Source organism: Phocoena sinus, chromosome 1 (assembly GCF_008692025.1).
Source record: "Phocoena sinus isolate mPhoSin1 chromosome 1, mPhoSin1.pri, whole genome shotgun sequence".
Taxonomy (NCBI): Eukaryota; Metazoa; Chordata; class Mammalia; order Artiodactyla; family Phocoenidae; genus Phocoena; species Phocoena sinus.
The window spans coordinates 5,789,264-5,810,365 of NC_045763.1; the positions used below are offsets into that span (position 1 = coordinate 5,789,264).

At 43.3% G+C, this 21,102-nt stretch overlaps 1 protein-coding gene across 14 annotated transcripts in view; it reads left to right on the forward strand.

Moving 5' to 3' along the window:
- Positions 1 to 21,102, forward strand: part of CAMTA1 (calmodulin binding transcription activator 1) — an 897,244-nt gene that overhangs the window by 867,429 nt on the left and 8,713 nt on the right. For 3 of the 14 annotated variants that reach the window (XM_032641014.1, XM_032641007.1, XM_032641022.1), the window contains 9 exons: positions 999 to 1,195; positions 1,899 to 1,977; positions 2,226 to 2,541; positions 3,307 to 3,491; positions 8,043 to 8,230; positions 8,723 to 8,969; positions 10,136 to 10,207; positions 13,375 to 13,568; positions 14,356 to 14,430. In XM_032641014.1, coding sequence (XP_032496905.1) covers positions 999 to 1,195; positions 1,899 to 1,977; positions 2,226 to 2,541; positions 3,307 to 3,491; positions 8,043 to 8,230; positions 8,723 to 8,969; positions 10,136 to 10,207; positions 13,375 to 13,568; positions 14,356 to 14,430 — 1,553 coding nt within the window. Of the gene's footprint in view, positions 1 to 998; positions 1,196 to 1,898; positions 1,978 to 2,225; positions 2,542 to 2,967; positions 3,492 to 8,042; positions 8,231 to 8,722; positions 8,970 to 10,135; positions 10,208 to 11,926; positions 11,948 to 13,374; positions 13,569 to 14,355; positions 14,431 to 17,167; positions 17,199 to 18,789; positions 18,905 to 21,102 lie in introns of those variants that run through there. The other 11 variants (XM_032641045.1, XM_032640987.1, XM_032640993.1 and 8 more) reach the window with 8 other exon arrangements.

The following is a 21,102-nucleotide window of genomic DNA, read 5'->3' on the forward strand; positions in this document are numbered from 1 at the left end:
TATGAGTTTCGGGTGCACAGCCTGATGATTCGGTATTTGTATACATTTTGCCAAATCGCCACCGTGATAAGCCTAGTTAACATCCATCATCACACATAGTTACAAGCTTTTTCTCCTTGTGTTGAGAACTTTTAAGATCTGCCGTCTTAGCAACTTTCCAGTATGCAGTACAGTCTTATGAACTATAGTTGCCATGCTGTACATTACATCCCCAGGACTTATTTGTTTTATAACCTGAAGTTTATAACTTTTGACCCCCTTCACCCATTTTTCCCACCTCCTCCCCCCACCTCTGGCAACTATCAGGCTGTTCTCTGTATCTATGAAGTCAGGAGGCTTTTGTGTGTGTGTGTGTGTGTGTGTGTGTGTGTGTGTGTCTGTTAAGATTCCTCATATAAGTGGCATCATACGGTATTTGTCTTTCTCTGACTTATTTCACTTAATGTAACGCCCTCAGGGTCCATCCATGTTGTTGCAAATGTATTACTGGATATTTCTAAGTGCTTCTTTAGGGAGAAAAATCCCCCATCTAAGTGACTTAATTCTCCTTCAGAAGGAGCAGGGGAGTCAGGAGCTCCAGGCAGCCGGTGGTGGAAGCATACGTTACCCTGCCTTACTCTCCCCTGACAGTTTACTGCCTGCAGTGTTTACTTCAGCTGGGAGGCTGGGGCCACGTTTTCTGTTCGTTTCTTTTTAGCAGTATATACTTTCCCTCAGCTGGATCAGCACGAAGCTCACAATCAGAGCGTCAGCTGCAGCAGACGGACTCTGACGTCCTCAGAGTTACAGAAAATTACTGTGTGCCCGGCTGCGGACACGTGCCGCTGAGCTGGACGCGGCACGTTCTGTTCTCCCTTTCGAGATGTCTTATTTTCAGCTTCATGCTTCCCGTTTTCCGCTGCAAATCGTAACGCGCCGGTTCCCACCCCAGCGTCCGGGTGCTGACTTGGTTCAGGGCCTTTGGTCCTCCGATCGGAACACGTGCCATTTCATTACAGTGTGCGTCTGGCCCCGGGACCCTGGGGAGCTGCTTTGAGAGCCGCGTGGTTGTCGTGTGCGAGAAGATGATGAGCCGGGCCTGCTGGGCAAAGTCCAAACATCTGATCCACTCAAAGACTTTCCGTGGAATGACCCTCCTCCACCTGGCCGCAGCCCAGGGTTACGCCACCCTCATCCAGACCCTGATCAAATGGCGGTAAGGCTGGGGCCAGACGGACGCTGTCATCCTCACCCCTCAGCAGGCGTTCCTCTTAGGGTGTCCAGTGGTGGAGGGAAATCTGGCCATTCGGGGAGCGTGGTAGCCTGAGAGCAAAGGGCTCTCTCTGTGGACAGTTCCAAGAAGTTCTATGAACTTCTGCCCGAGAAGTCCTGAGTGAGATGCTGAACTAAACATTGGACGTTTTTGTTTTTTTTTTAAATATAAATTTATTTATTTATTTTTGGCTGTATTGGGTCTTCGTTTCTGTGCGAGGGCTTTCTCCAGTTGTGGCAAGCGGGGGCCACTCTTCATCGCGGTGCGCAGGCCTCTCACTGTCGCGGCCTCTCGTTGCGGAGCACAGGCTCCAGATGCGCAGGCTCAGTAGTTGTGGCTCACGGACCCAGTTGCTCCGCGGCATGTGGGATCTTCCCAGACCAGGGCTCGAACCCGTATCCCCTGCATTGGCAGGCAGATTCTCAACCACTGCGCCACCAGGGAAGCCCAACATTGGACTTTTTATTTCCCCTGGGCCTCTGGCAAAACAGAGAGCCCAGACCACCCTAGGGAGTCTGGGGCTCTATTTCTTCACGCCAGGAATGTGACACGCCCAGTTTGGTTTCATCTCTGTGGGTTTCATAACGTTCTGGTATTTTTTAACGTGGATTCACTGTGCAGTAATTTCTGGTACTGTTCGTTCCAGCACAAAGCATGCAGATAGCATTGATTTGGAACTGGAGGTTGACCCCTTGAATGTGGACCACTTCTCCTGTACTCCTCTGGTAAGAAATGGGTTCATTTATTCCCCGAACTGTTCTTCTAGGCTGGCATAGGGATGTGCTTGGTTCCCTTTGTATTATCCCTCATTGAACATACGACATGTATTGGAGCTACTTTGTAATGGTAACGTTTTATGGCCCCATTGAGATCGGTGCCGAGGACCAATTAGTCAATTGGCAGCAATGGCAAAGGTCAAATACGTTTTTTAACTCGTATTGAGGAAGCTCGCTGTGTCTCTCTCTTTTTTCAGATGTGGGCATGTGCTCTCGGGCACTTAGAAGCAGCTGTCGTGCTGTACAAGTGGGACCGTCGGGCTATCTCTATTCCGGACTCTCTAGGAAGGCTGCCTTTGGGAATTGCCAGGTCAAGGGGTCATGTGAAATTAGCAGAGTGTCTGGAGCACCTGCAGAGGGACGAGCAGGCTCAGCTTGGCCAGAACCCCAGAATCCACTGTCCTGCAAGTGAGGAACCCAGTGCAGAGAGCTGGATGACCCAGTGGCACAGCGAAACAATCCACTCCCCAGAAATACCCAAAGGAGTCACCGTCATTGCAAGTACCAATCCAGGTAAACATTTTAAATGATTACATCTCAGAACTTGGCATATTTCCCTTTTGCTTTCGTGCAGCTACCCTCAGAAAAGTCCATAGGATATTCACATACATTTAAGGGTTTGGGGTTTTTTTTTTTTTTTAGTGTTTCTAATTTTCCTTTTAGTTATTAGAATGCCTAGTGCTTCCCCCGGCCCGTCCCACCCCAAAACTGCAGAAAGTAGCAAAAAAAAAAAATCTTATGTTCGTGCAAGAAAGAACTACAGATTTTGGAGGATTATCTGAATATAGTATATGCTGCTGGGGAATATTGAAATGTTAGGGACGTGTCTTGAGTTCTGGCTTTGCACTTCGTGTCTCTCAGGCATAGAGAAAGTGTTAATTCTTTAGGATTCCTAATTGTATCGCCTGTCCTGACTATCCTTTCTACTGTACTTTTCAGAGCTGAGAAGACCTCGGTCTGAACCCTCTAATTACTACAGCAGTGAGAGCCACAAAGATTATCCAGCTCCCAAAAAGCATAAATTGAACCCTGAGTACTTCCAGGCAAGGCAGGAGAAGCTGCTTTCCACTGCACTGAGTCTGGAACAGCCAAATATCAGGAAGCAGAGCCCTAGTTCTAAGCAGTCTGTCCCCGAGACAATCAGCCCCAGTGAAGGAGTGAGGGACTACAGCCGGGAAATCTCCCCTCCCACTCCAGAGACTGCAGGATTCCAAGCCTCTGGATCTCAGCCGGTAGTAAAGTGGAATTCCAAAGATCTTTACATTGGTGTGTCTACAGTACAGGTGACTGGAAATCCGAAGGGGACCAGTGTAGGAAAGGATGCAACACCTTCACAGGTGCGTCCACGGGAACCAATGAGTGTCCTGATGATGGCTAACAGAGAGGTGGTGAACACAGAGCTGGGGTCCTACCGTGATAGTGCAGAAAGTGAGGAGTGCTCACAACCCATGGATGATATACAGGTGAGCGTGGGGAAGGTACACCTTCAGAGGCTGGTCCATCCGTCCTAGCTTCCTTGATCTTTACTGCCAATTTCCAGAGGTCATGTCATTTTCTCACCGGTGAAGGGTTCGAAGTCTGGGCTTATATATAAGAATTTTGGAGTGTCTTCTTTACTTGGGCCACATTTTCACTTGTGAGTCAAGCATTGTGAACAGGGCCTAAATACTAGGGACCCAGATCTCAGTAGAGCCTTGTACTAGCTCCTCAAAACTCCTACAATAAGTCTTTTGCTTCCTCCTTGCATCCAGGGTGACTGATTTTGCTGTTTAAGTACTAGTTAGGGTCACAGCCTGATAATGGCTAAAACAGGAGGCCTGTGGGTAGAATTTGAATGACGTAAGTGATTTGATAAGCACGACAAGCCTCTAGCCCTTGTAAAGGCGTATATCGTCTGAGGCTCTCGTGAGGTGCAGTGGAATCTCCCTAAAGCTGATAATCGACTGCTTTTATGATAAATCCAGGATCCTTTTGGGGCCTCACAGTTGTTATAGATTAAGAGAATACATACCGAAGTAAATTTGAGGTTAGGCTCTTAAACAAGCAAATTCCGTTAATTAAAATATACTCTATGGGGAGGACAAAATGAGCATCCAGAGAACATGTGTCTGACTTCCTCTCTTTCCCTCTTCCCATCGATAGAATCCAAAACAAATATAAAAGGAGAAAACTCCCATAAGAAACTCACTAGCGCACCTGTGCCTGTAGAAACGATGGGGATCTCGTATCCCAGACAGCATTCCTAGATAGGTCTCGTTGCTAAAACACTCCTGTTCATTGCATCCCAGGGGACCCTTCCTACCAGCCCCCACTGTTTAGCACAGGACAAGAATCATGCACGCATACCAGTATGTTTCCATCCCTGGTGCGTGGTGGGCGCCCCGCTACTGATCTACCAACCACTACAGTTGTGGGGAGGCCTTCCCCAGGAAATCAAATAATATTTGAGATGAGGGGTTGGCACATTTTTTCTGGAAAGGGCCAAATAGTAAATATTTCAGGCCTTGTGGGCAATACAGACTTTGTCATGACTATTCAGTCTGCCTTTGTAGCACAAAAGCAGCCTTAGACAATATTAAACAAGTGAGTGGGCCATGTGCCAATAAAACTTTATTTACACAAACAGTTAGCTAGCTGGATTTGACCTGCCATAGTTAAAGCCCTGTTTTAAACAATTTCTGATGGAGCCCGTACTAGATATTAATTCTGAGCAATCTGGAACAACATTTATAAATATAAACATATAATAATAAATCACCAGACTATGAAAATCAGCAGCTTAAAAGAGGGGAACTAAGATGAGCATCTAGAACAGTGCTGTCCACCAGAACTTTCTGTAGTGATGAAAACATTCTATGTCTGCCCTGTCCAATATGGTAGCCAGTGGCCGTGTGTGGTACTGAGCATTGGAAATGTATTCAGTGTGAATCGGGAATTGAATTTCTCATTTTACTTATGTTTAATTAATTTACGTTTGAATAGCCATTGGATAGCACAGCTCTAGAGCAACTGGCCCTTACTGAAACAGTTGATGCAGGAAATAGAAAATAACCTAAAAAGAAATCTACTTTATATTTTCCCTGAAACTTCAGAGAATATTTTACTAATTTAAGACCACATACCTATGAAAAAAGCAGCAGTCTAAAGAAGCATTTTAGCCAACTGAAAAAATTAACAATTAAAATTAATGAAATAATTCAAGAAATGGCAAGCCAGAGTTCATGGAGGAGTGAACAGTAAAACCAGTAATACTGATATCTCTGAATAATTATTAATAGTGTGGTTGCACGATAAGCAGTTCTTTAAATAAAGAGGAATAATGTTTCAAAAAATAACCCAGAACTAAGATTCTAAATGGTTTTAACAAAACCAGGGAGGTGGGGCAAGGAAGGTGAAAGTGTATTAAAGCAGTTCCCCTGTCCAGGGAAAAATCAAAGTTTGTTCCAATTATTATATTGATAGATATGTGTAGCCTGAAATATGCTTGTTAGAAATGTCAAGTTAATAGGTAGTGTTAAAACAGGCTACAGAATTTCTACGTCATTTAAGGGGGAAAAAAGAAAATTTGGCCCATTCAGGAAAAGTTCAGTAATGGTAATAAAGAAAAAAGCAACAACAGAAATAATACTCTATAACATAATATTGTAGGAATATTTTCAAACATGACTTATTCCCACTTTGGAAACTGTTAAGTCTATTAAAAGATTCTCAGATTGGGTTAAAAAAAAAAAAAAGGAAGCAAAATATACTATATACTGCTTGTAAAAGAATTTAAATGAAATGAAACAGAAAGAATGAAAATGATGTGATAGGTAAAGTTATAACAGACAAATGAAAAGAAAAAGAAAAAAGATAAAAAGTACAGGTAAGGCAAATAGTATATATATATATATATATATATATATATATATATAATTTGTCAAAACGATATGACTGTAATGAGCCATTATGCACCTAACAACATAGCTTCTAAATATTAAAGCAAGTAAAGATTGAAGAAATGTGGAACCATAACTATAATCATAGTGTGAGACTAACACAATTGTTTCAAAATTTGTCAGCTCAAGTATGAAGAGGATATGAAAATATTGACAATACAATTAGAAAGTTTGACTATGTGTATTTAATGTATGATATATATATATAATTATGTAGATGTATGAATACACATAGTAAATATACATGTCAGTGTTCTTTTTAGATATCCAAGACCATTTATGAAAACTGCTCATATACTAGGACCCAAAGAGAATTTAAATAAAAACCCAACATCATTTGAATAAAAAACCTGAAAGTCATTTAAATTCCATTGCCTTTTGTAGCTATCACAATGAAAAATCAGCTACTCAAAATGTTGCATTTATTATGATATTAAGGTGTTCTTACACTGACACGTATTTATAAAATAGAGGGTTTGGGAGAGGAGTGACTACAGATAGTTACAACCTTCAGTCTCAAGAAATTCCACTTTTTAATACTTTCATGAAAAAAAATCAAGGTAGGACTTACCTCCTCCTGTTTGACTCACAAACCAAGAGAGCCAATATAAAAGGAAAAGAAAAGCTGTGATATTTTTTTCCTTAAATGTTTTCATTTTTATTCCTGTCACAATAATTCTTGTTCTTTGTTGAAAATTTAGAAAATTACCCAAGATAAGTGTTTTTAAGAGTTTTATTTAGGTGTAATTTACATACCATAAAATTCACTCACTTTAAGTTCCCAGTGCAATGAACTTTTGTGAATTTTTACAGCTGTGCATCATCGTGGTCCCATTTAGAACACTTCCATCACACCCCAAAAGTTCCCTGTGCCCCTTTGCAGTCACTCTCTGTTCCCATACCAGCCCTGGGCAACCACTGATCTGATTTCTCTCCCCTAGAATTTTTCTTTTTCTAGAAATGTTGTGTAAATGGAATCATAACCTGTCATATTCTGTGTCTGGCTTCTTTCACTTAGCATAATGTTTTTCAGGTTCACGCATGTTGTAAGATAAGCATTTTGTCATTTTTGTATAGATCCTTTCAGAACATTTTCAATTCACTTAAAAACTTAAACTGCTATATCTCAACTTCCATTTTCAAGAGTTGTGCAAGGAAACTTTTAAAAACAAGGTCATATCTCTGATTCTGACCACATATATCTACTCCAGACTAGTTTTGAGGATTCCTAAATGTATCCATTAGGAATGTATTTTGGGTGCAGGTATCAGCAACCTAACTCCAGGGGTTTAATAAGAAAATGATTTATTTTTCTCATAGAAGTCCAGAGGTTCAATTGCTCAATAATGCCATCCGGGACCAGGATTTTTTCTGGATTTTCTGTTCTTTTGCCTTTCGTCTTCGTGCTTGTTGCTTTACGGTTGTAATGTAGCTTCTGGAGCTCATCTGTAGTCAGAGCAGGAAGAGGAGGGGGAAAGGGCCAGGTGCATCGATACCTTTCATCAGGAAAGCAAAAGCTTTGCCCAGAGCCCACCCAGCAGACTTCTGTGCAGTCTCCTGTCCAGAAGTGGGTCACGGATCCTCCCCTCCTTGGTGCACGGAAGGTGGGAGACCAAGAAGGGGATTAGGACAGTTGGCTTGTATCAGTCACGAGCTGTCCCCTGGATGTTGGCTCGTTGCTGCTCTCTGCAAAACTGGGGTTCTCTGGGCAAGGCACAATGGGGTGATGGTGGTCAGGTAACCAGTAGTGTCACTACAGTAATATGACCAGGACTGCCCAGTCATAGCATCCTTAACTGGTTGATCCTAGCTGAGAGTGGAAAGTAGGCGCAAGCCTGACGTTCTCAAAGACTTAAGGTTTGGGACCAAACTGTGATGTGGAGGTAATCAGATCTGGGATCTCAGCACGTTCAGGTGAATCGGAAAACCTTACGATGAGATAGGAGGGCACTGGACTGAGGTGTAAGCCCGCCCTCTCCCCTTTCTTTCTTTCCACGGTGGGGGGAGTGGGGGTAGGCCTGGATAACCTCTAAGGGGCCACCCTGACCTGAGTGTTCTGTGACCTCTGGGCCCCAGGTGAACATGATGACCTTGGCAGAGCACATCATCGAAGCCACCCCTGAGCGGATCAAGCAGGAGAACTTTGTGCCCACGGAGTCCCCGGCATTGGAGAGGACAGACGCGGCCACCATCAGCAGTACGATGAGCTGGCTGGCCGGTTACCTAGCGGATGCAGACCATCTGCCAAATGCCGCCCAGATCAGGTCAGTAGCGTTTGTGGGCCACTCCCCAGGGCCAGCTCCCGGGTTTACGTGGAGGCTCCGGAGGCCCACTGGATCTGAGGAGTTCCGTGTAATGAATGGCCTTGTCAAGGAAGGAAGGAAGCGTTAAGACGAGTTCCATTGCCTCTTCCAAGGCCCCCTCATGTCCTCACCTCTCCCGTGATTTTTCTTCCCACGTCAGAGCGCAGGAGATAATGTATCCTGGTGTTCCCCCGCCAGTTCACCTGAAGTTTCACGATTGGATGGGGGACTCAGTGGATTTAGTACTTAGCACAGTACTAAACTCATAACAGGTGCTCAGTGTGAAGTTACTAATTGAAGGACATTCAGAGTCTGCTTAGCAGCTCTCTGGACTGAGTGAAGGCATATCCCTCATGGTCCACAGTAGGTACCATCTTGTCTCGTTGACCAGCGTGCAATGCATCATGCAAACCAATCACCAGCCTCTCTCCCCTGTGTCTCTTCTTGTTTCAGAAGTGCATATAACGAGCCTCTAACCCCTTCTTCTAATACCAGCCTGAGCCCTGTAGGCTCACCAGTCAGTGAAATAGCTTTCGAGAAACCCAGCCTTCCCTCCGCCGCAGACTGGTCTGAATTCCTGAGTGCGTCTACCAGTGAGAAGGTGGAGAATGAATTTGCTCAGCTGACTCTGTCTGATCACGAACAGAGAGAACTCTATGAAGCGGCCAGGCTTGTCCAGACAGCTTTCCGGAAGTACAAGGTAAAAGACAACAGAGTCCTGATGCGGTGACGCTCTTAAGGTCGGGAAAGTCAGAGCCGTTCAAACTAAAACATACGCTGTTTCTTTTTTTTTCTTCTGAATCGATAGAATTGTTAGTTGACATTATTAATTAGGTCCCATGAGATTATTAATAATTGTCAGAAGCTTTAGTGAAATAAAACTGACAAGTAGTGTGATGGTTGTCACCATCTGAACTGTTGGTAATAATAATGCATATTTATTATCTAATTAATATAAAGTAAGTTGACACCTCTGCTGCAAGGAATTTATGACCTAGAGCAGGGGTTTCTAGCTGGAGGCCTGGTGACTGATTGTCCTAAAATTGTATGGTAAAGTGCATTTTTGGTGGGAGAGGGTCCAGAGACTTCCACAGTTTCTCAGAGGAGTCTCTGACCTCCTTAAGAAGGTGTTACGAGCCATCAATCATTGATCCAAAAGTAGAGGACCCAGACTTCCCTGGTGGCGCAGTGGTTAAGAATTCATCTGCCAATGCAGTGGACACGGGTTCGAGCCCTGGTCCGGGAAGATCCCACATGCCGCAGAGCAACTAAGCCCATGCGCCACAACTACTGAGCCTGCACTCTACAGCCCGAGAGCCACAACTACGGAGCCTATATGCCACAACTACTGAAGCCCGTGCACCTAGAGCCTATGCTCTGCAGCAAGAGAAGCCACCGCAATGAGGAGCCCATGCACCACAATGAAGAGTAGCCCCCGCTCGCCGCAACTAGAGAAAGTCCGAGCGCAGCAACAAAGACCCAACACAGCCAAAAATAAATAAATAAATAAAAACAAAAGTAGAGGACTTGGTGTTATCTTAGGAAAGACAGCAGAGAACGGAAATTTATAAGGACAAATAGTGCAATACCTAATTCTTTAAATACTTTGAAAATGAATATTGTTTTAGGCCTCCTAACATCCAAATATGACGGTTCTATTTAGAAGCAGGAATAATAAGAGAGTTATTCTGTAAATTCATTTTTTTAATTTATCCTGATACTAACTTCTCGCTGCATTTTGGTAAACCTCTGGTCTCAGTTCTGAGAAAGTCAATTAAATGAGTCATGATTCCATTTAAGTCTTGGGAATGTTGCATATTTTATACGACATCATTATTTCTTTTCTTGCCTCACTTTCCCTTGAAGGGCCGACCCTTGCGGGAGCAGCAGGAAGTGGCAGCAGCTGTCATTCAGCGTTGTTACAGAAAATATAAACAGGTGAGCCAGCTTCTGGGTCGCCATGGGAACATGCCTTATTCACACAGCATCCAAACAGGCCTGGGGGGTCTGGTGTGTGGTTTGGCAAAGAGCACAACATCCAGTGCCTGATCCAAAGACTGACTTTGAATTGCCTTGATTAAAGACCAAAGGGGGGCTTCCCTGGTGGCGCAGCGGTTGAGAGTCCGCCTGCCGATGCACGCGTGCCCCGGTCCGGGAAGATCCCACATGCCACGGAGCGGCTGCACCCGTGAGCCATGGCCGCTGAGCCTGCGCATCTGGAGCTTGTGGTCCGCAACGGGAGAGGCCACAACAGTGATTGAGGCCAACAAACCGCAAAAAAAAAAAAAAAGAAAAACCAAAGGGAAATGTTCCAGAAGGAAAAAAACAAAAACAAGCAAACAAAAAGCCACCTGCAACTAATGCCGCAAAATAATTTTTGTTCAGATTGTTGGCCTCTTAGTGGTATCACCTGCCTGCAGAATTGGTCTGATACGGAGGAAGTTATTTGTGTCTGAAATAAGGCTCTGTGTCTCAGTCATTTTACCTATAAACTATTTAGTAATTAAAGAACTCAAGGGAATTTAATATGGTGATTGGAGTAGGTAAATACTAATTGTTATCGTTGGCCTTGAATTATATACATTATATAATCCTTAGCGGTTTTTCCTTTTGGCTTCTTCTTATCCGATTTAAAATGAAGAATTGTAAAAATCTGAAGAAGCCCAGAATATCTTAAACCGTTTTGTATTCCAGACTGTTTTGTATTCCTTAGTTAAGTGTCACAGGAAGAGTATCTGAGTTACTCTTTCGTGCAGTATTGCTATTTCTGAAACTACCTGCAGGGTCATGTAGCTCCCATCAATGGGGAAGAGAGCACCTAGCACGTCCTGGATCTTTTATGCTCATCATCTCATTTTCTCCTTACAAAAATATCTGAAGTAAACAATTTTATTTCCATTTTGCAGATGAAGAAGCTGAGGCTCAGAGAGATTAAGTAAATATTAGACCTTTCTAACCACCTAGGTGGTGATAAAATGTTAAAAATTGCCGAATTGAGTTCTGACCGGTTCATACAATAAAACTCGGTCCTGTCAGTAGATTCTAGAACCTTTTATTAGGTTGTGCTTTCGGTAGGTCTTACATTTTTGTTTAAGGAATGTATACCAGCCACACAGAAATCCAGGATTCTGTTCTCTTGTTATTTCTAGCATTTGTCTGATTCAGGTTGCCATTCTCAAGTTTCTTTAGGATTAAGCTCTAACGGTGAGGGGCGGGGAACCTCTTTAGCTTACAGCCGATTGAGTTCGTGATCCCAGGAAATGAAGGTTTATTGTGTAAACGCTGACACCACAGTCCCTGTAGCCCCACAGCAGGGAACCATCCTGGCTTGTTGTTAGCTCGAGCAATACTCAGAATCAAGTTTCAAGTCTGTGATTTCAGCAGGTATTAATTCCAAAACGTGAGTTTGGTTTTTTTTTTAATCCCCTCCCAAAGAAGTGTTGGCTACAATCAGAAAGTCGGAAGGCATCTAAAAAAAAATACTGATAAATATAAGACAAGTATTTTGGAAGATGGAAGGCATGAAGATAGCCAGGTTGCCTTTTTTCCTTTTTTTTTTTTTTTGGTTGGGAGTTTCATTGGTTCTGGTTCTGGTTTTTCATTTCCTTCTATTCGGCAATCTAACATTAATCTTGTATTTTCTGTTTCTCCCCCAAGCTGACATGGATAGCCTTGAAGGTAATGATACACCCAAGTCCTCTCACAAACCATTCCACCAGAGTCACACACTTCACACCCATCACCAGCTACAAGAAGGGGCCATTGAGATGGCACGGTCATTCCGTAGGCATACCCCCCTCGCCCGGCCACCTCACCACAGCACATCTATCCTCTGGGGACCACGTGGTGATGCCGTTGCAGTGGGTTTCAGCAGTAACAGTCATTGGACATTTTCTTGGCCAGTGTCCATCTAAACAATCCATCCAAAACAATTGCCGTGAACCCTGTGAGCCACTGAAGATGTTTCCCTTTTTCCCATCGTGCTTCACCGTGGCCCGGGAGGTTCTGACTATGCAGAGCGCACGGGTCAAGGCGATGGAAGCGCTGTAGGATGCAGCATCCTTGTCTTAAAAGACTTTTGGCCAAATGAAAATGTCAGGCGGGTCAGATAAGACTCAACAGGATTCTTGCAGAAGGGCCCTGTGTCTGTTTCCTTTCCTCACTCCACCTCGTACATGCAGAGAGATACTTAGGCACAGGGATTTTCTGAGGAATACTTGTCCCTCTGATGGTAAGTTGCCTTCTCGTGAGCAAAGCGCTTCTCTGTGACTTCCTGTCCCCAGACTTGTAGTCTGTGTCGTTAGCAATCTGGACATAGTCTTTTTTAAAATCTGGAGAGCTCTGCATTTTTCCTGCCTGGACTCTGATAGGGAAGAGGACCCATCCTCCCCGCACCGTGCCTTCATGCCTCACTTTCCATCTCTGCGGCAAGCTGGCCGGAGGGTGCTGGGCCTGGCTCCCAAGCCGTCCCCGGCTCCGGGGCCGCTTTCCAAGTTTCATGGCTTCACCCCACTGTCGGTCTTACGAGCATTAATCTTTTGCAGGTTAAAATGGCTTAAAGGTGTCAGCGTTTCATGATAAGCCTTGTATTTGGGACCTTGTAACTCAGAAATCTGTCGAGGGGAATGCTAGTTAGAAATCAGATGCTGATTGCTAAGTAGATTTGTGTTTGGCAGGAATTGCGAGGCATCCAATTAAAAATGGGAGGTTAATTTAAAATGTTTCCAAATTGGATAGGAAATATTCGTCTTCAGCATTTCAAGTTTTACCTCCTAAATAATACTTTTTCGATTCCTAAATGTCTCAGTTTATTGCCATTAAAACTTTTTTCCAAAAAGGGCAAACAATTTTGATATTTGGGGGGGAAAAAACCCACATTTAAATCAATGCATTGTCTGAAGGAAACCCTTAAAGTAACATTTTGCATTTTGGAAAGGTAGGTGAAAAGATGCCTAGTTTGCCTCTTTAATGATGCACCCCCAGAGAATATGAAAAGAAAGGGAAAAGTTTTCCTTCTTGCCGTCCCCACCTGGTGGGCTCAGAGGACACCCAGGCCTGCGTGGCCCCCCTTGTTACTGCTGTGCTTCTTCTTGTTCCCCCTGCAGTATGCACTTTATAAAAAGATGACACAGGCTGCCATCCTGATCCAGAGCAAATTCCGAAGTTACTATGAACAAAAAAAATTTCAGCAGAGCCGGCGTGCTGCTGTGCTGATCCAGAAGTTTTACCGGAGTTATAAAAAGTGTGGCAGGAGACGGCAGGCTCGGCGGACGGCAGTCATCGTACAGCAGAAACTCAGGTGGGTCAAGATTCGTGGCGGCCAAGAGAACCCCAGCTGAGTCGAAAGAACTGCCCCTTGTTGACACGCAGGCCTGTACAAGGAGTAAAGCATCTTGCAGCTCTTTTCTTCCCAGACCAGTCCAGATGTCACGTGTTCGTAGAGTTACACCTGTCCTCTTTGCCTGTTTTTGTCTATTTAGCTTCTCCTTTCTCTCTCCCCACCCCCCATCCAATCATTTTGATGCCACCACCCAGTTTCACCTTGTATCAGAGTCTGGCTGGACCACAGTTCCTACTCAGAAAGCTGGCGCTGTAATATAGTCGTCTAAATTGTAGCGTTTCTATACCTAAGACCTTGGGAGAGTAAGTAGTACTAAGCCACTCCATTTTGAAGAGTGTAATAAAAACTTCTAGCACCGGAAAATACACTGACGAAAGAAGTTTAGAAAATAATAGCCCAAAGAGAGCAGCAAACACAGGCGAATCAACTTCTAAACCGAGAAAGTCTGTCTAATGCCTTTTTGAACAAACGAGCTTATAAAGACTTGGGGCAGAACAGTTACAGGACATCTTATCTTTAGTCTTTCTATTATCTCCCTCCAAGTAGGTGAAAGTGTCTGTAGTGCCCTCCTTCCTTCTCCCCCAGGGATGCCCAGACTCAGAACCATAAAATAGGCTTGTGCTGTTGGATTTGCCACATGAGCTGTTTGGTTAAGAGTTTTCTCTCACCGCTGACCGGCTTTCAACTTTCGCACGTGAAGCTTTACAGCTTCTCGTGACAGTAATTCATATTCTGGCTTTTTCAGGAGCAGTTTGCTAACCAAAAAGCAGGACCAGGCTGCTCGAAAAATAATGAGGTTCCTACGCCGCTGTCGCCACAGGTACATTAACCCTCATCCCGACATTTTCCTCGTCGAGAATAATAAAACCACCCTCATCGCCTTAACCACTCATGAACTCCTTGGTGAAGCTAATCCCCCACAAATAATCAGGGTACCCGTCCCAAATGACACTAGGATAACAGAGCTCTTTAACTAGGGACTGAGTTGCTGCCATAAGGATACCGGTCGCTGTTCCAGACGATGCTGTGTAAAGATTGAACCACGGAGATCATGCCAGTGTTTTTGTTTTAATTTGGGTGCGAGGACAACTTAGTCAGACTGGCTTTTCATTCCAGATTTTTCTTTAGCAGTGTGTTCTTCACTCTGAACCCTTACTGTGCTAACGTGTGTCCAAACAGAAAAGACACAGAGTTTCTATTCTGAAGGAAAGGTTGGGACACCACTAATGCCATCCAAATTTTCTGATGTAGAATTTCCACTAAATAGTTGGTGCCCTCTACTGGCCGTGTCAGAGCTAACACCCTCCATCAAGTGATCAATTCCAGCTAGTCTGTGATGAGAAACAGGAGAGGTGGTCAGAATGAAACTGGGCAGGGCAGGAAACACACCCGAGACAGAGGTGCATTTCCAACTAGAAGTGGGCTCCGGTGACCCCAGCATCTTCCTGCACAGCTACGCCAGGGGAGTTTCTCTTTGTTTTCCTGAGTTTGGGATGCCTTGGTGAGGACGAGGTCCTTAACTCAGATTTTGGGGGCTGGTGAACCGTGTTTTTCTTTTCTTTGCTTGGGTTAATATTCCGGCCTGACCTCTGTGACATTGGCCGACTGAGCTGTGTTTAGATGGCTCTCCACGTAGTTTTGTCGCTTCTCTGTGCATCGGGAGCTATGCAGTTTACAGACCCAAACTTGAAAACAAGCTCTTTAATGTCTGATTTCCTCTTTCCTGTTTAATTGTACCCAAAGCCCGAGCGTCCAGGTGCAGTTTGATTCCTCAGAGGTTTCACTTTAGTTTTTTTTCCCCTCAAACTGTCTACTTGCTAACTTTGACAGTATTCTAACTTTGAGACTTACTAGGGGTTAACTGGCTACTTGTGTGCACTTTTACTTAAATTAACAAAATAATTCGTTTACATGACCACGGAAGGGAATGTGGACAGAACCACACATGCACAGTGATCAAAACTTTTAAAGGAACATTTTTTAGGTTATATACGGTGTTCTCTAGCTAGAATGCTGCCAGGGCAGCTCAGGCACATTTACCGTATTCCTCCGCAGAGCGTTTGCTCTCCGCCACGCAGTGATGGGGTTTTCCCCGTGACGCTAAGCAATGAGGTGCCCACATCAATACTCTGAAATAGCAAGTCTTGTTCGGAAATGCATATCAGAATATGCGGCATGGCCAGGACGTAATGAAATGAATCCTCCAGGCCTTACCAGAGTCAGTCTCTGTTTCCTTATTATTTACTCGTACCTTTGACTTAGCCTTAGGGGACTTGCAGCCAAATAGAGGAGTTGCTTTTCTTCCTTTGGTGAAAATATCAAGGCCTTACCTGGACCCTTTGCCATATATTCTCACACGTGCTCACACTCTTCTCCCCTTTTCCTCTTCCTCCTGCAAAACAAAAAACCCAGGAGGATTCAATCCAGCACTGCTGAGTCTGTGATTAACACTTTCCTAGCAGGTTTTATCTTCGAGGAAATCGCCTCCACGTGGCTCTTCCTTAAGCCACGTCAAACAAACGTTCACAAGTTAAATTCTCCTCGGTTCTTCTGGTCTTATCCTCAAACTTTGAAAATATGTATAGGTAATGCCACCTTGGTCATTGTGAGCAAAACTACATAAAGTCCCATGTTCATTTTCTTCTTCTTTTTTTCTTGGCCAAAGCCTACCATGTTTACATTTGGTGAACTGAGTGAATTGACAGGGTAAGACATTTAAGCAAAACATAAACGCCTGAAAGGCTGCTTCCCACAGAAGGCTGAACGAAGGAATCGTCTCACTCTTGTTTTTAGAGTTCTCCTTTTGTAAACAAGTAGAAAAGCATTTCATGAGGATTTTGCCTTTCTTTGGTCCATATTTTAACCAGTAATATCCTCGTGAAGCTAATAAGTTTTTTTATGAAGAGAGCATCAGATTTTGGATCTGAATTTCTGTTCATTATTTGGGATTAAACAATGACCCCTACTGGCTCTTTTCTTTACTTGCCCTTTGATATTCCAGATGCTAGAAAAATGTGCAGGCAAATTGGAATAAAACCTTTGTCTACTGACTGTGTAAGGTCACTATTCACTTTCCATTCCCATATATTCAATGAAGGGACCTGAAGAAATCCTGAAAAATCTATCCTGGAAGTTTGAACTCATTTTCCCTAGAATGAATGTCACCCTGTTGCCATTCTGGGTTATTGAATATTATTTTAAGAGAAACTGTCATCTGTGTTGTCCCCTAGAAGCATTAAAATAGGCAACCTCATATGACACCCTCTCAGAAAAGGTAGGTAGGAAGTGGCTTCAGGAATCAGTAAGAAGTGTCCCATTTCCTTAAGGATTTTGCTCAGTCATGGACCCCAGCATTTTTAGACTAAAAGATAAATTGGTGAATTTCCTACCTGCTCATTTCACATATCCCACCACCACTCTCCTTTTCTTTTTTTTTCCAAAAACAACCAAAAAAGGAACCCTTTATAATCTTTTTTGTTGAAATAAAGCTATTTATAAGATTTCTGTTGTGACCCTCACATGCTAATAGCTCTTTGGTGTTGTTTTACTGTCCAAAGCCCCCTGGTGGACCATAGGCTGTACAAAAGGGTGAGTTTAGCTGCCTGCTAGCCAGTTTCTCTTTATCTTCCATTTTCAATATTTTGCTTTTTGCTTGCTTGCATGGGGCTGCAGTCTAGGTATGCCCGTAAAGTTTCACATCCATTTCGAATGAAATAAGATAAAAACTAACCCTAATTACTAACACTGCTACTTTATACAACAGGAAAACAGTCACATACAACCATAGACATACAAATGCATGAGCAAGTGAAAGGGAGGGCCTTCTGAAGCCACCGCAGGGCATGTGTAGCACTTGGTGGGAGAAGCCTTCAGTGTAAAAAAAAACAGTGGCTGGTGGGACAAGTTTAAATCTCAACAAGCCTGCACTAGAACAAAGCCTTAAGCAAGTGGTTATTTGCGATGAAAATAATCTGCCACGTGAAATTCGACTACTGCCGTGTCAAAATTTCTAAGGGAAAAAGGCTCACTAGGCAATACGGTTGTTTTTCTTTTAACTCATCTATTTCTTGTTTAGAGTTACATAGTTTCATTTTCTAACTCTCCCTTTCCCTGGTGCTGTGAGGTAAGTCAGTACCCAGAGCTGCCCTTTCTGAACCCTACTCAGGACATTCATGATCCAATAGGGAACCAACCTGACTTCCAGCATCTAATGACAGCGCTGAAGAAAGACGGGGTGGTGTGAAGTGTCCGAAATCTGTATATCCTATATTGCAGTCAAGAGTGGATGTTCCGAGGGAATTTGTGTTTTAAGGAAGTGATAGTGAGTGGGTGTTCAACGGACACCATGAGTGTTCATGAGATTTTAGAATGTGATGCTGACCTCTAAGTATGGAGACGTGACTGTGACACATCTTAAGTTATAATAAACGGTTTACTGGCAGAAAACTGGTTTTTAAAAGCCAGGAATTGAATTCACCAAAATCACACTGGAATTTAGATTAACTTGACACCTTTTGTCTTAAGAGAAGATGCATTTAAAATCTAACGTGACAAAGAACTAAGGTAAAATATAACATGGCGGTTAGCTCTATCAACTCAGCTACATCCAGCACCCTCCCTTCTCACCTTACACTAATACCGTATTTATATCAACTCAGCTACATCCAACACCCTCCCTTCTCACCTTACACTAATACCGTATCTGGTCATTTGCAAGATTTCAGAGAAAAGATAGTGCTTCAGAAAAAAATCTCCAACTTCTAATGTCTCTGGAGAGATCATTTCCCGTATCACTACATTTATGTTGACGGTAATATTTATTCACTATATTTTAAGCCAAGTGTCCAAAAACATTTCCTTAAAAGGCCAGATAATAAATGTCCGTTGCAATATAGTAGTTCCCCCTTATCCATGGGGGATCCGTTCCAAGACCCCCAGTGGATACCTGAGACCGTGGATAGTACCGAATGCTATGTATATGTGTACATACACACACTGTTTCTCCTATACTAACAGGCAGGTAGCATACACAGTGTGGATGCGCTGGACAAAGGGATGATTCACGTCCCAGGCAGGACAGAGTGGAGCAGTGTGAGATTTCACCATGCTACTCAGAACAGCACACAATTTAAAGCTCGTGAATTATTTATTTCTGGAATTTTTCACTTACTGTTTTCAGACCGCAGTTGACCAATGGGTAGCTGAAACCTTGAAAGCAAAACCATGGATAAGGGGGAACCACTGTTCTTAGTTCTGCCGCTGAAACATGAAAACAGCCACAGACGATCCAAAAATGAATGGTTGTGACTGTGTTCTAATAAAACTGTATTTATACACAGACCTGCATTGGGCTGGACTTGGTCCATGGGCTGTAGTTTGCCAACCTGGGGTGATAGGAGAATTGAGTTTTTGGAAGTTCTTCCTAAATCAAAACCTTATCCCTGTAAAAGGTCTGAAGCCTCACCTGTTGAAAACCATGGATAGTCACTGAAGGAGAAATTTGTTAAAAAAATAAATAAATAAAGCAGCTACTTGCCTTTGTAAATTTAACTAGTCAGACCTCTCTAGAATTAGACAGTTGCTTACAATTAAAACATTTCAGGTCCCATGTAGTGGCGCTGGCTCAGGGATGTCTGTGTTTGAAATATAAGAGAAAGGGGGACACAAATGTCCATTTTTCTAGTCCCTCTCTCTCTCTGCATACATAGATAATATCTCTTTCCATTAGAAAAAAACCTCCCAGAGAACAGGTGCATGCCCTAGTATTCAATTTAACTATAAGTTGTAGTATCTTGCACGTTATATGCAATTTATATCGTCCGCTGCAAGGATCCAACATTTTAGTAAAAGCGGTTGCTTATGTACCTTTGAAGCCTGTTAGGGTCTGGTACGTTAATGATCATTTTCAAGAGTACATTTTCTAAAAGTGCTTTTCCATGCCAACCAGAGTCCCCACCTTAACTTCCTGAATGCTCGCTGCATTCCGCTGTGAGCTCCTAAAACTCCTCCTCGTGCGTGGAAAGTTGGATTTTCATAACATCCTCTATGCCACTCAGTCTTAGGGGGTTTGAGAGAGAGGAACTCAGAAGCTTTCAGGTTTCTTCCGGTGTGGTCATTGTTCTCTAACGTATGAATTGAGGAACAGCTTAGCTGTGTCTTGTCTAATTCCCAGTAGGATCTCTCGTCCATCGGAGAAGTCATGACGGTCCTCCAAGAGTCCCCAAGTTGAAGTTACCCTTGGGAGGCAGGACATTCTCCGAGGAGGATTTATATTCCTGGAATTTGTGTCAAAGAAGCTAATATACTTACCAGTGTATAAAGTATACCATATTTAAGACATTTAAGGTTTACACACCCAAAGATAATATTTGAAAAATGAAGAATTACATTTTACGGTACAGTACGTGTAACATACGATTTGACCCCAACTTTTAAGTTAATGAAGCAGCAGGATGTCTAAAAAGGGAGGTGACGTCAATTATCAGAATTAGGGTCCAGCTGGCTAACTCCAGCAGCAGAGCAATCAGAAAATACCAATGTGTCTTCAAATTTTCAGCCTCAGGGAAAGCTAAGAAAAAGCCCCCAATGGTCCTCACCGAAGCCAGCTCATTTTCACTCAGTCGTTCCTCCAGACTTGGCCCCTAATTTACCCAGTAACTTAAAATGCAGTCATCCAGTTCCTGATACCGTCAAAGGGATTTGTTTTGTCTTGGACACAATAACTTGTCAAGAGAAAACATTATACACAGAGAGATGTTTGAATCAACAGTTTTAATTATTTTTCTTAGTTCACTTAGGTGTTATACTACTTCAGCAAATGACTGAAGGATTTCTAAGCTTGAAGAAATATTTAAGTGCTCTGGCTGAGGATACTATATTCCAGTTGGATTTTGAATATCTTGAACAGGGTGTTATTCAGTGTTACAGCAGAAAACCAAGATGCCTCAGGTGTAAAGGAAATAGTAAAGAGCTGAATTATATAACAGGTTTGTCCTCAAGGTATTGAGACTAGAAAGGACAATGCCTTAGACAAATTTCTTCTTTCCCTAGTGAGATCAGATTTCTGTGAGAGGGCTTTATAACCTAAAACAGTCTCTGCAGGTATTGTAAACAGTAAGACTCCTGGTATTGAAATAACCGATCTCTTGTACATTGCTGGCCTAGTTACCCATGTTCAATAAAGGTGGGTCAAGCCATCCAGCTGGAATAAAAAGAGCCCTGATCGGAGGAAGAAGAGATAACACTTTCTGGTCACCAATTTTTAAACAGGTTTTCTCTCTATTTGACAACTGGGTTTCCAAACACTTAACCGGGCCAGATGCTGCTAGTTATCTTGGTAAGTAGCGTGGACAGCACTGATTCTTGAGAGCAGCCCTGCAAAATATCTCCAGTGGGTCACTAGCAAGTTCTGCGGGTCACACTTAGACTTTTTGTGTTGTTCTCTACAAGTTGGTCCAAGGGGCAGTTCTCTAACAATGCCTGCAAGTGAACT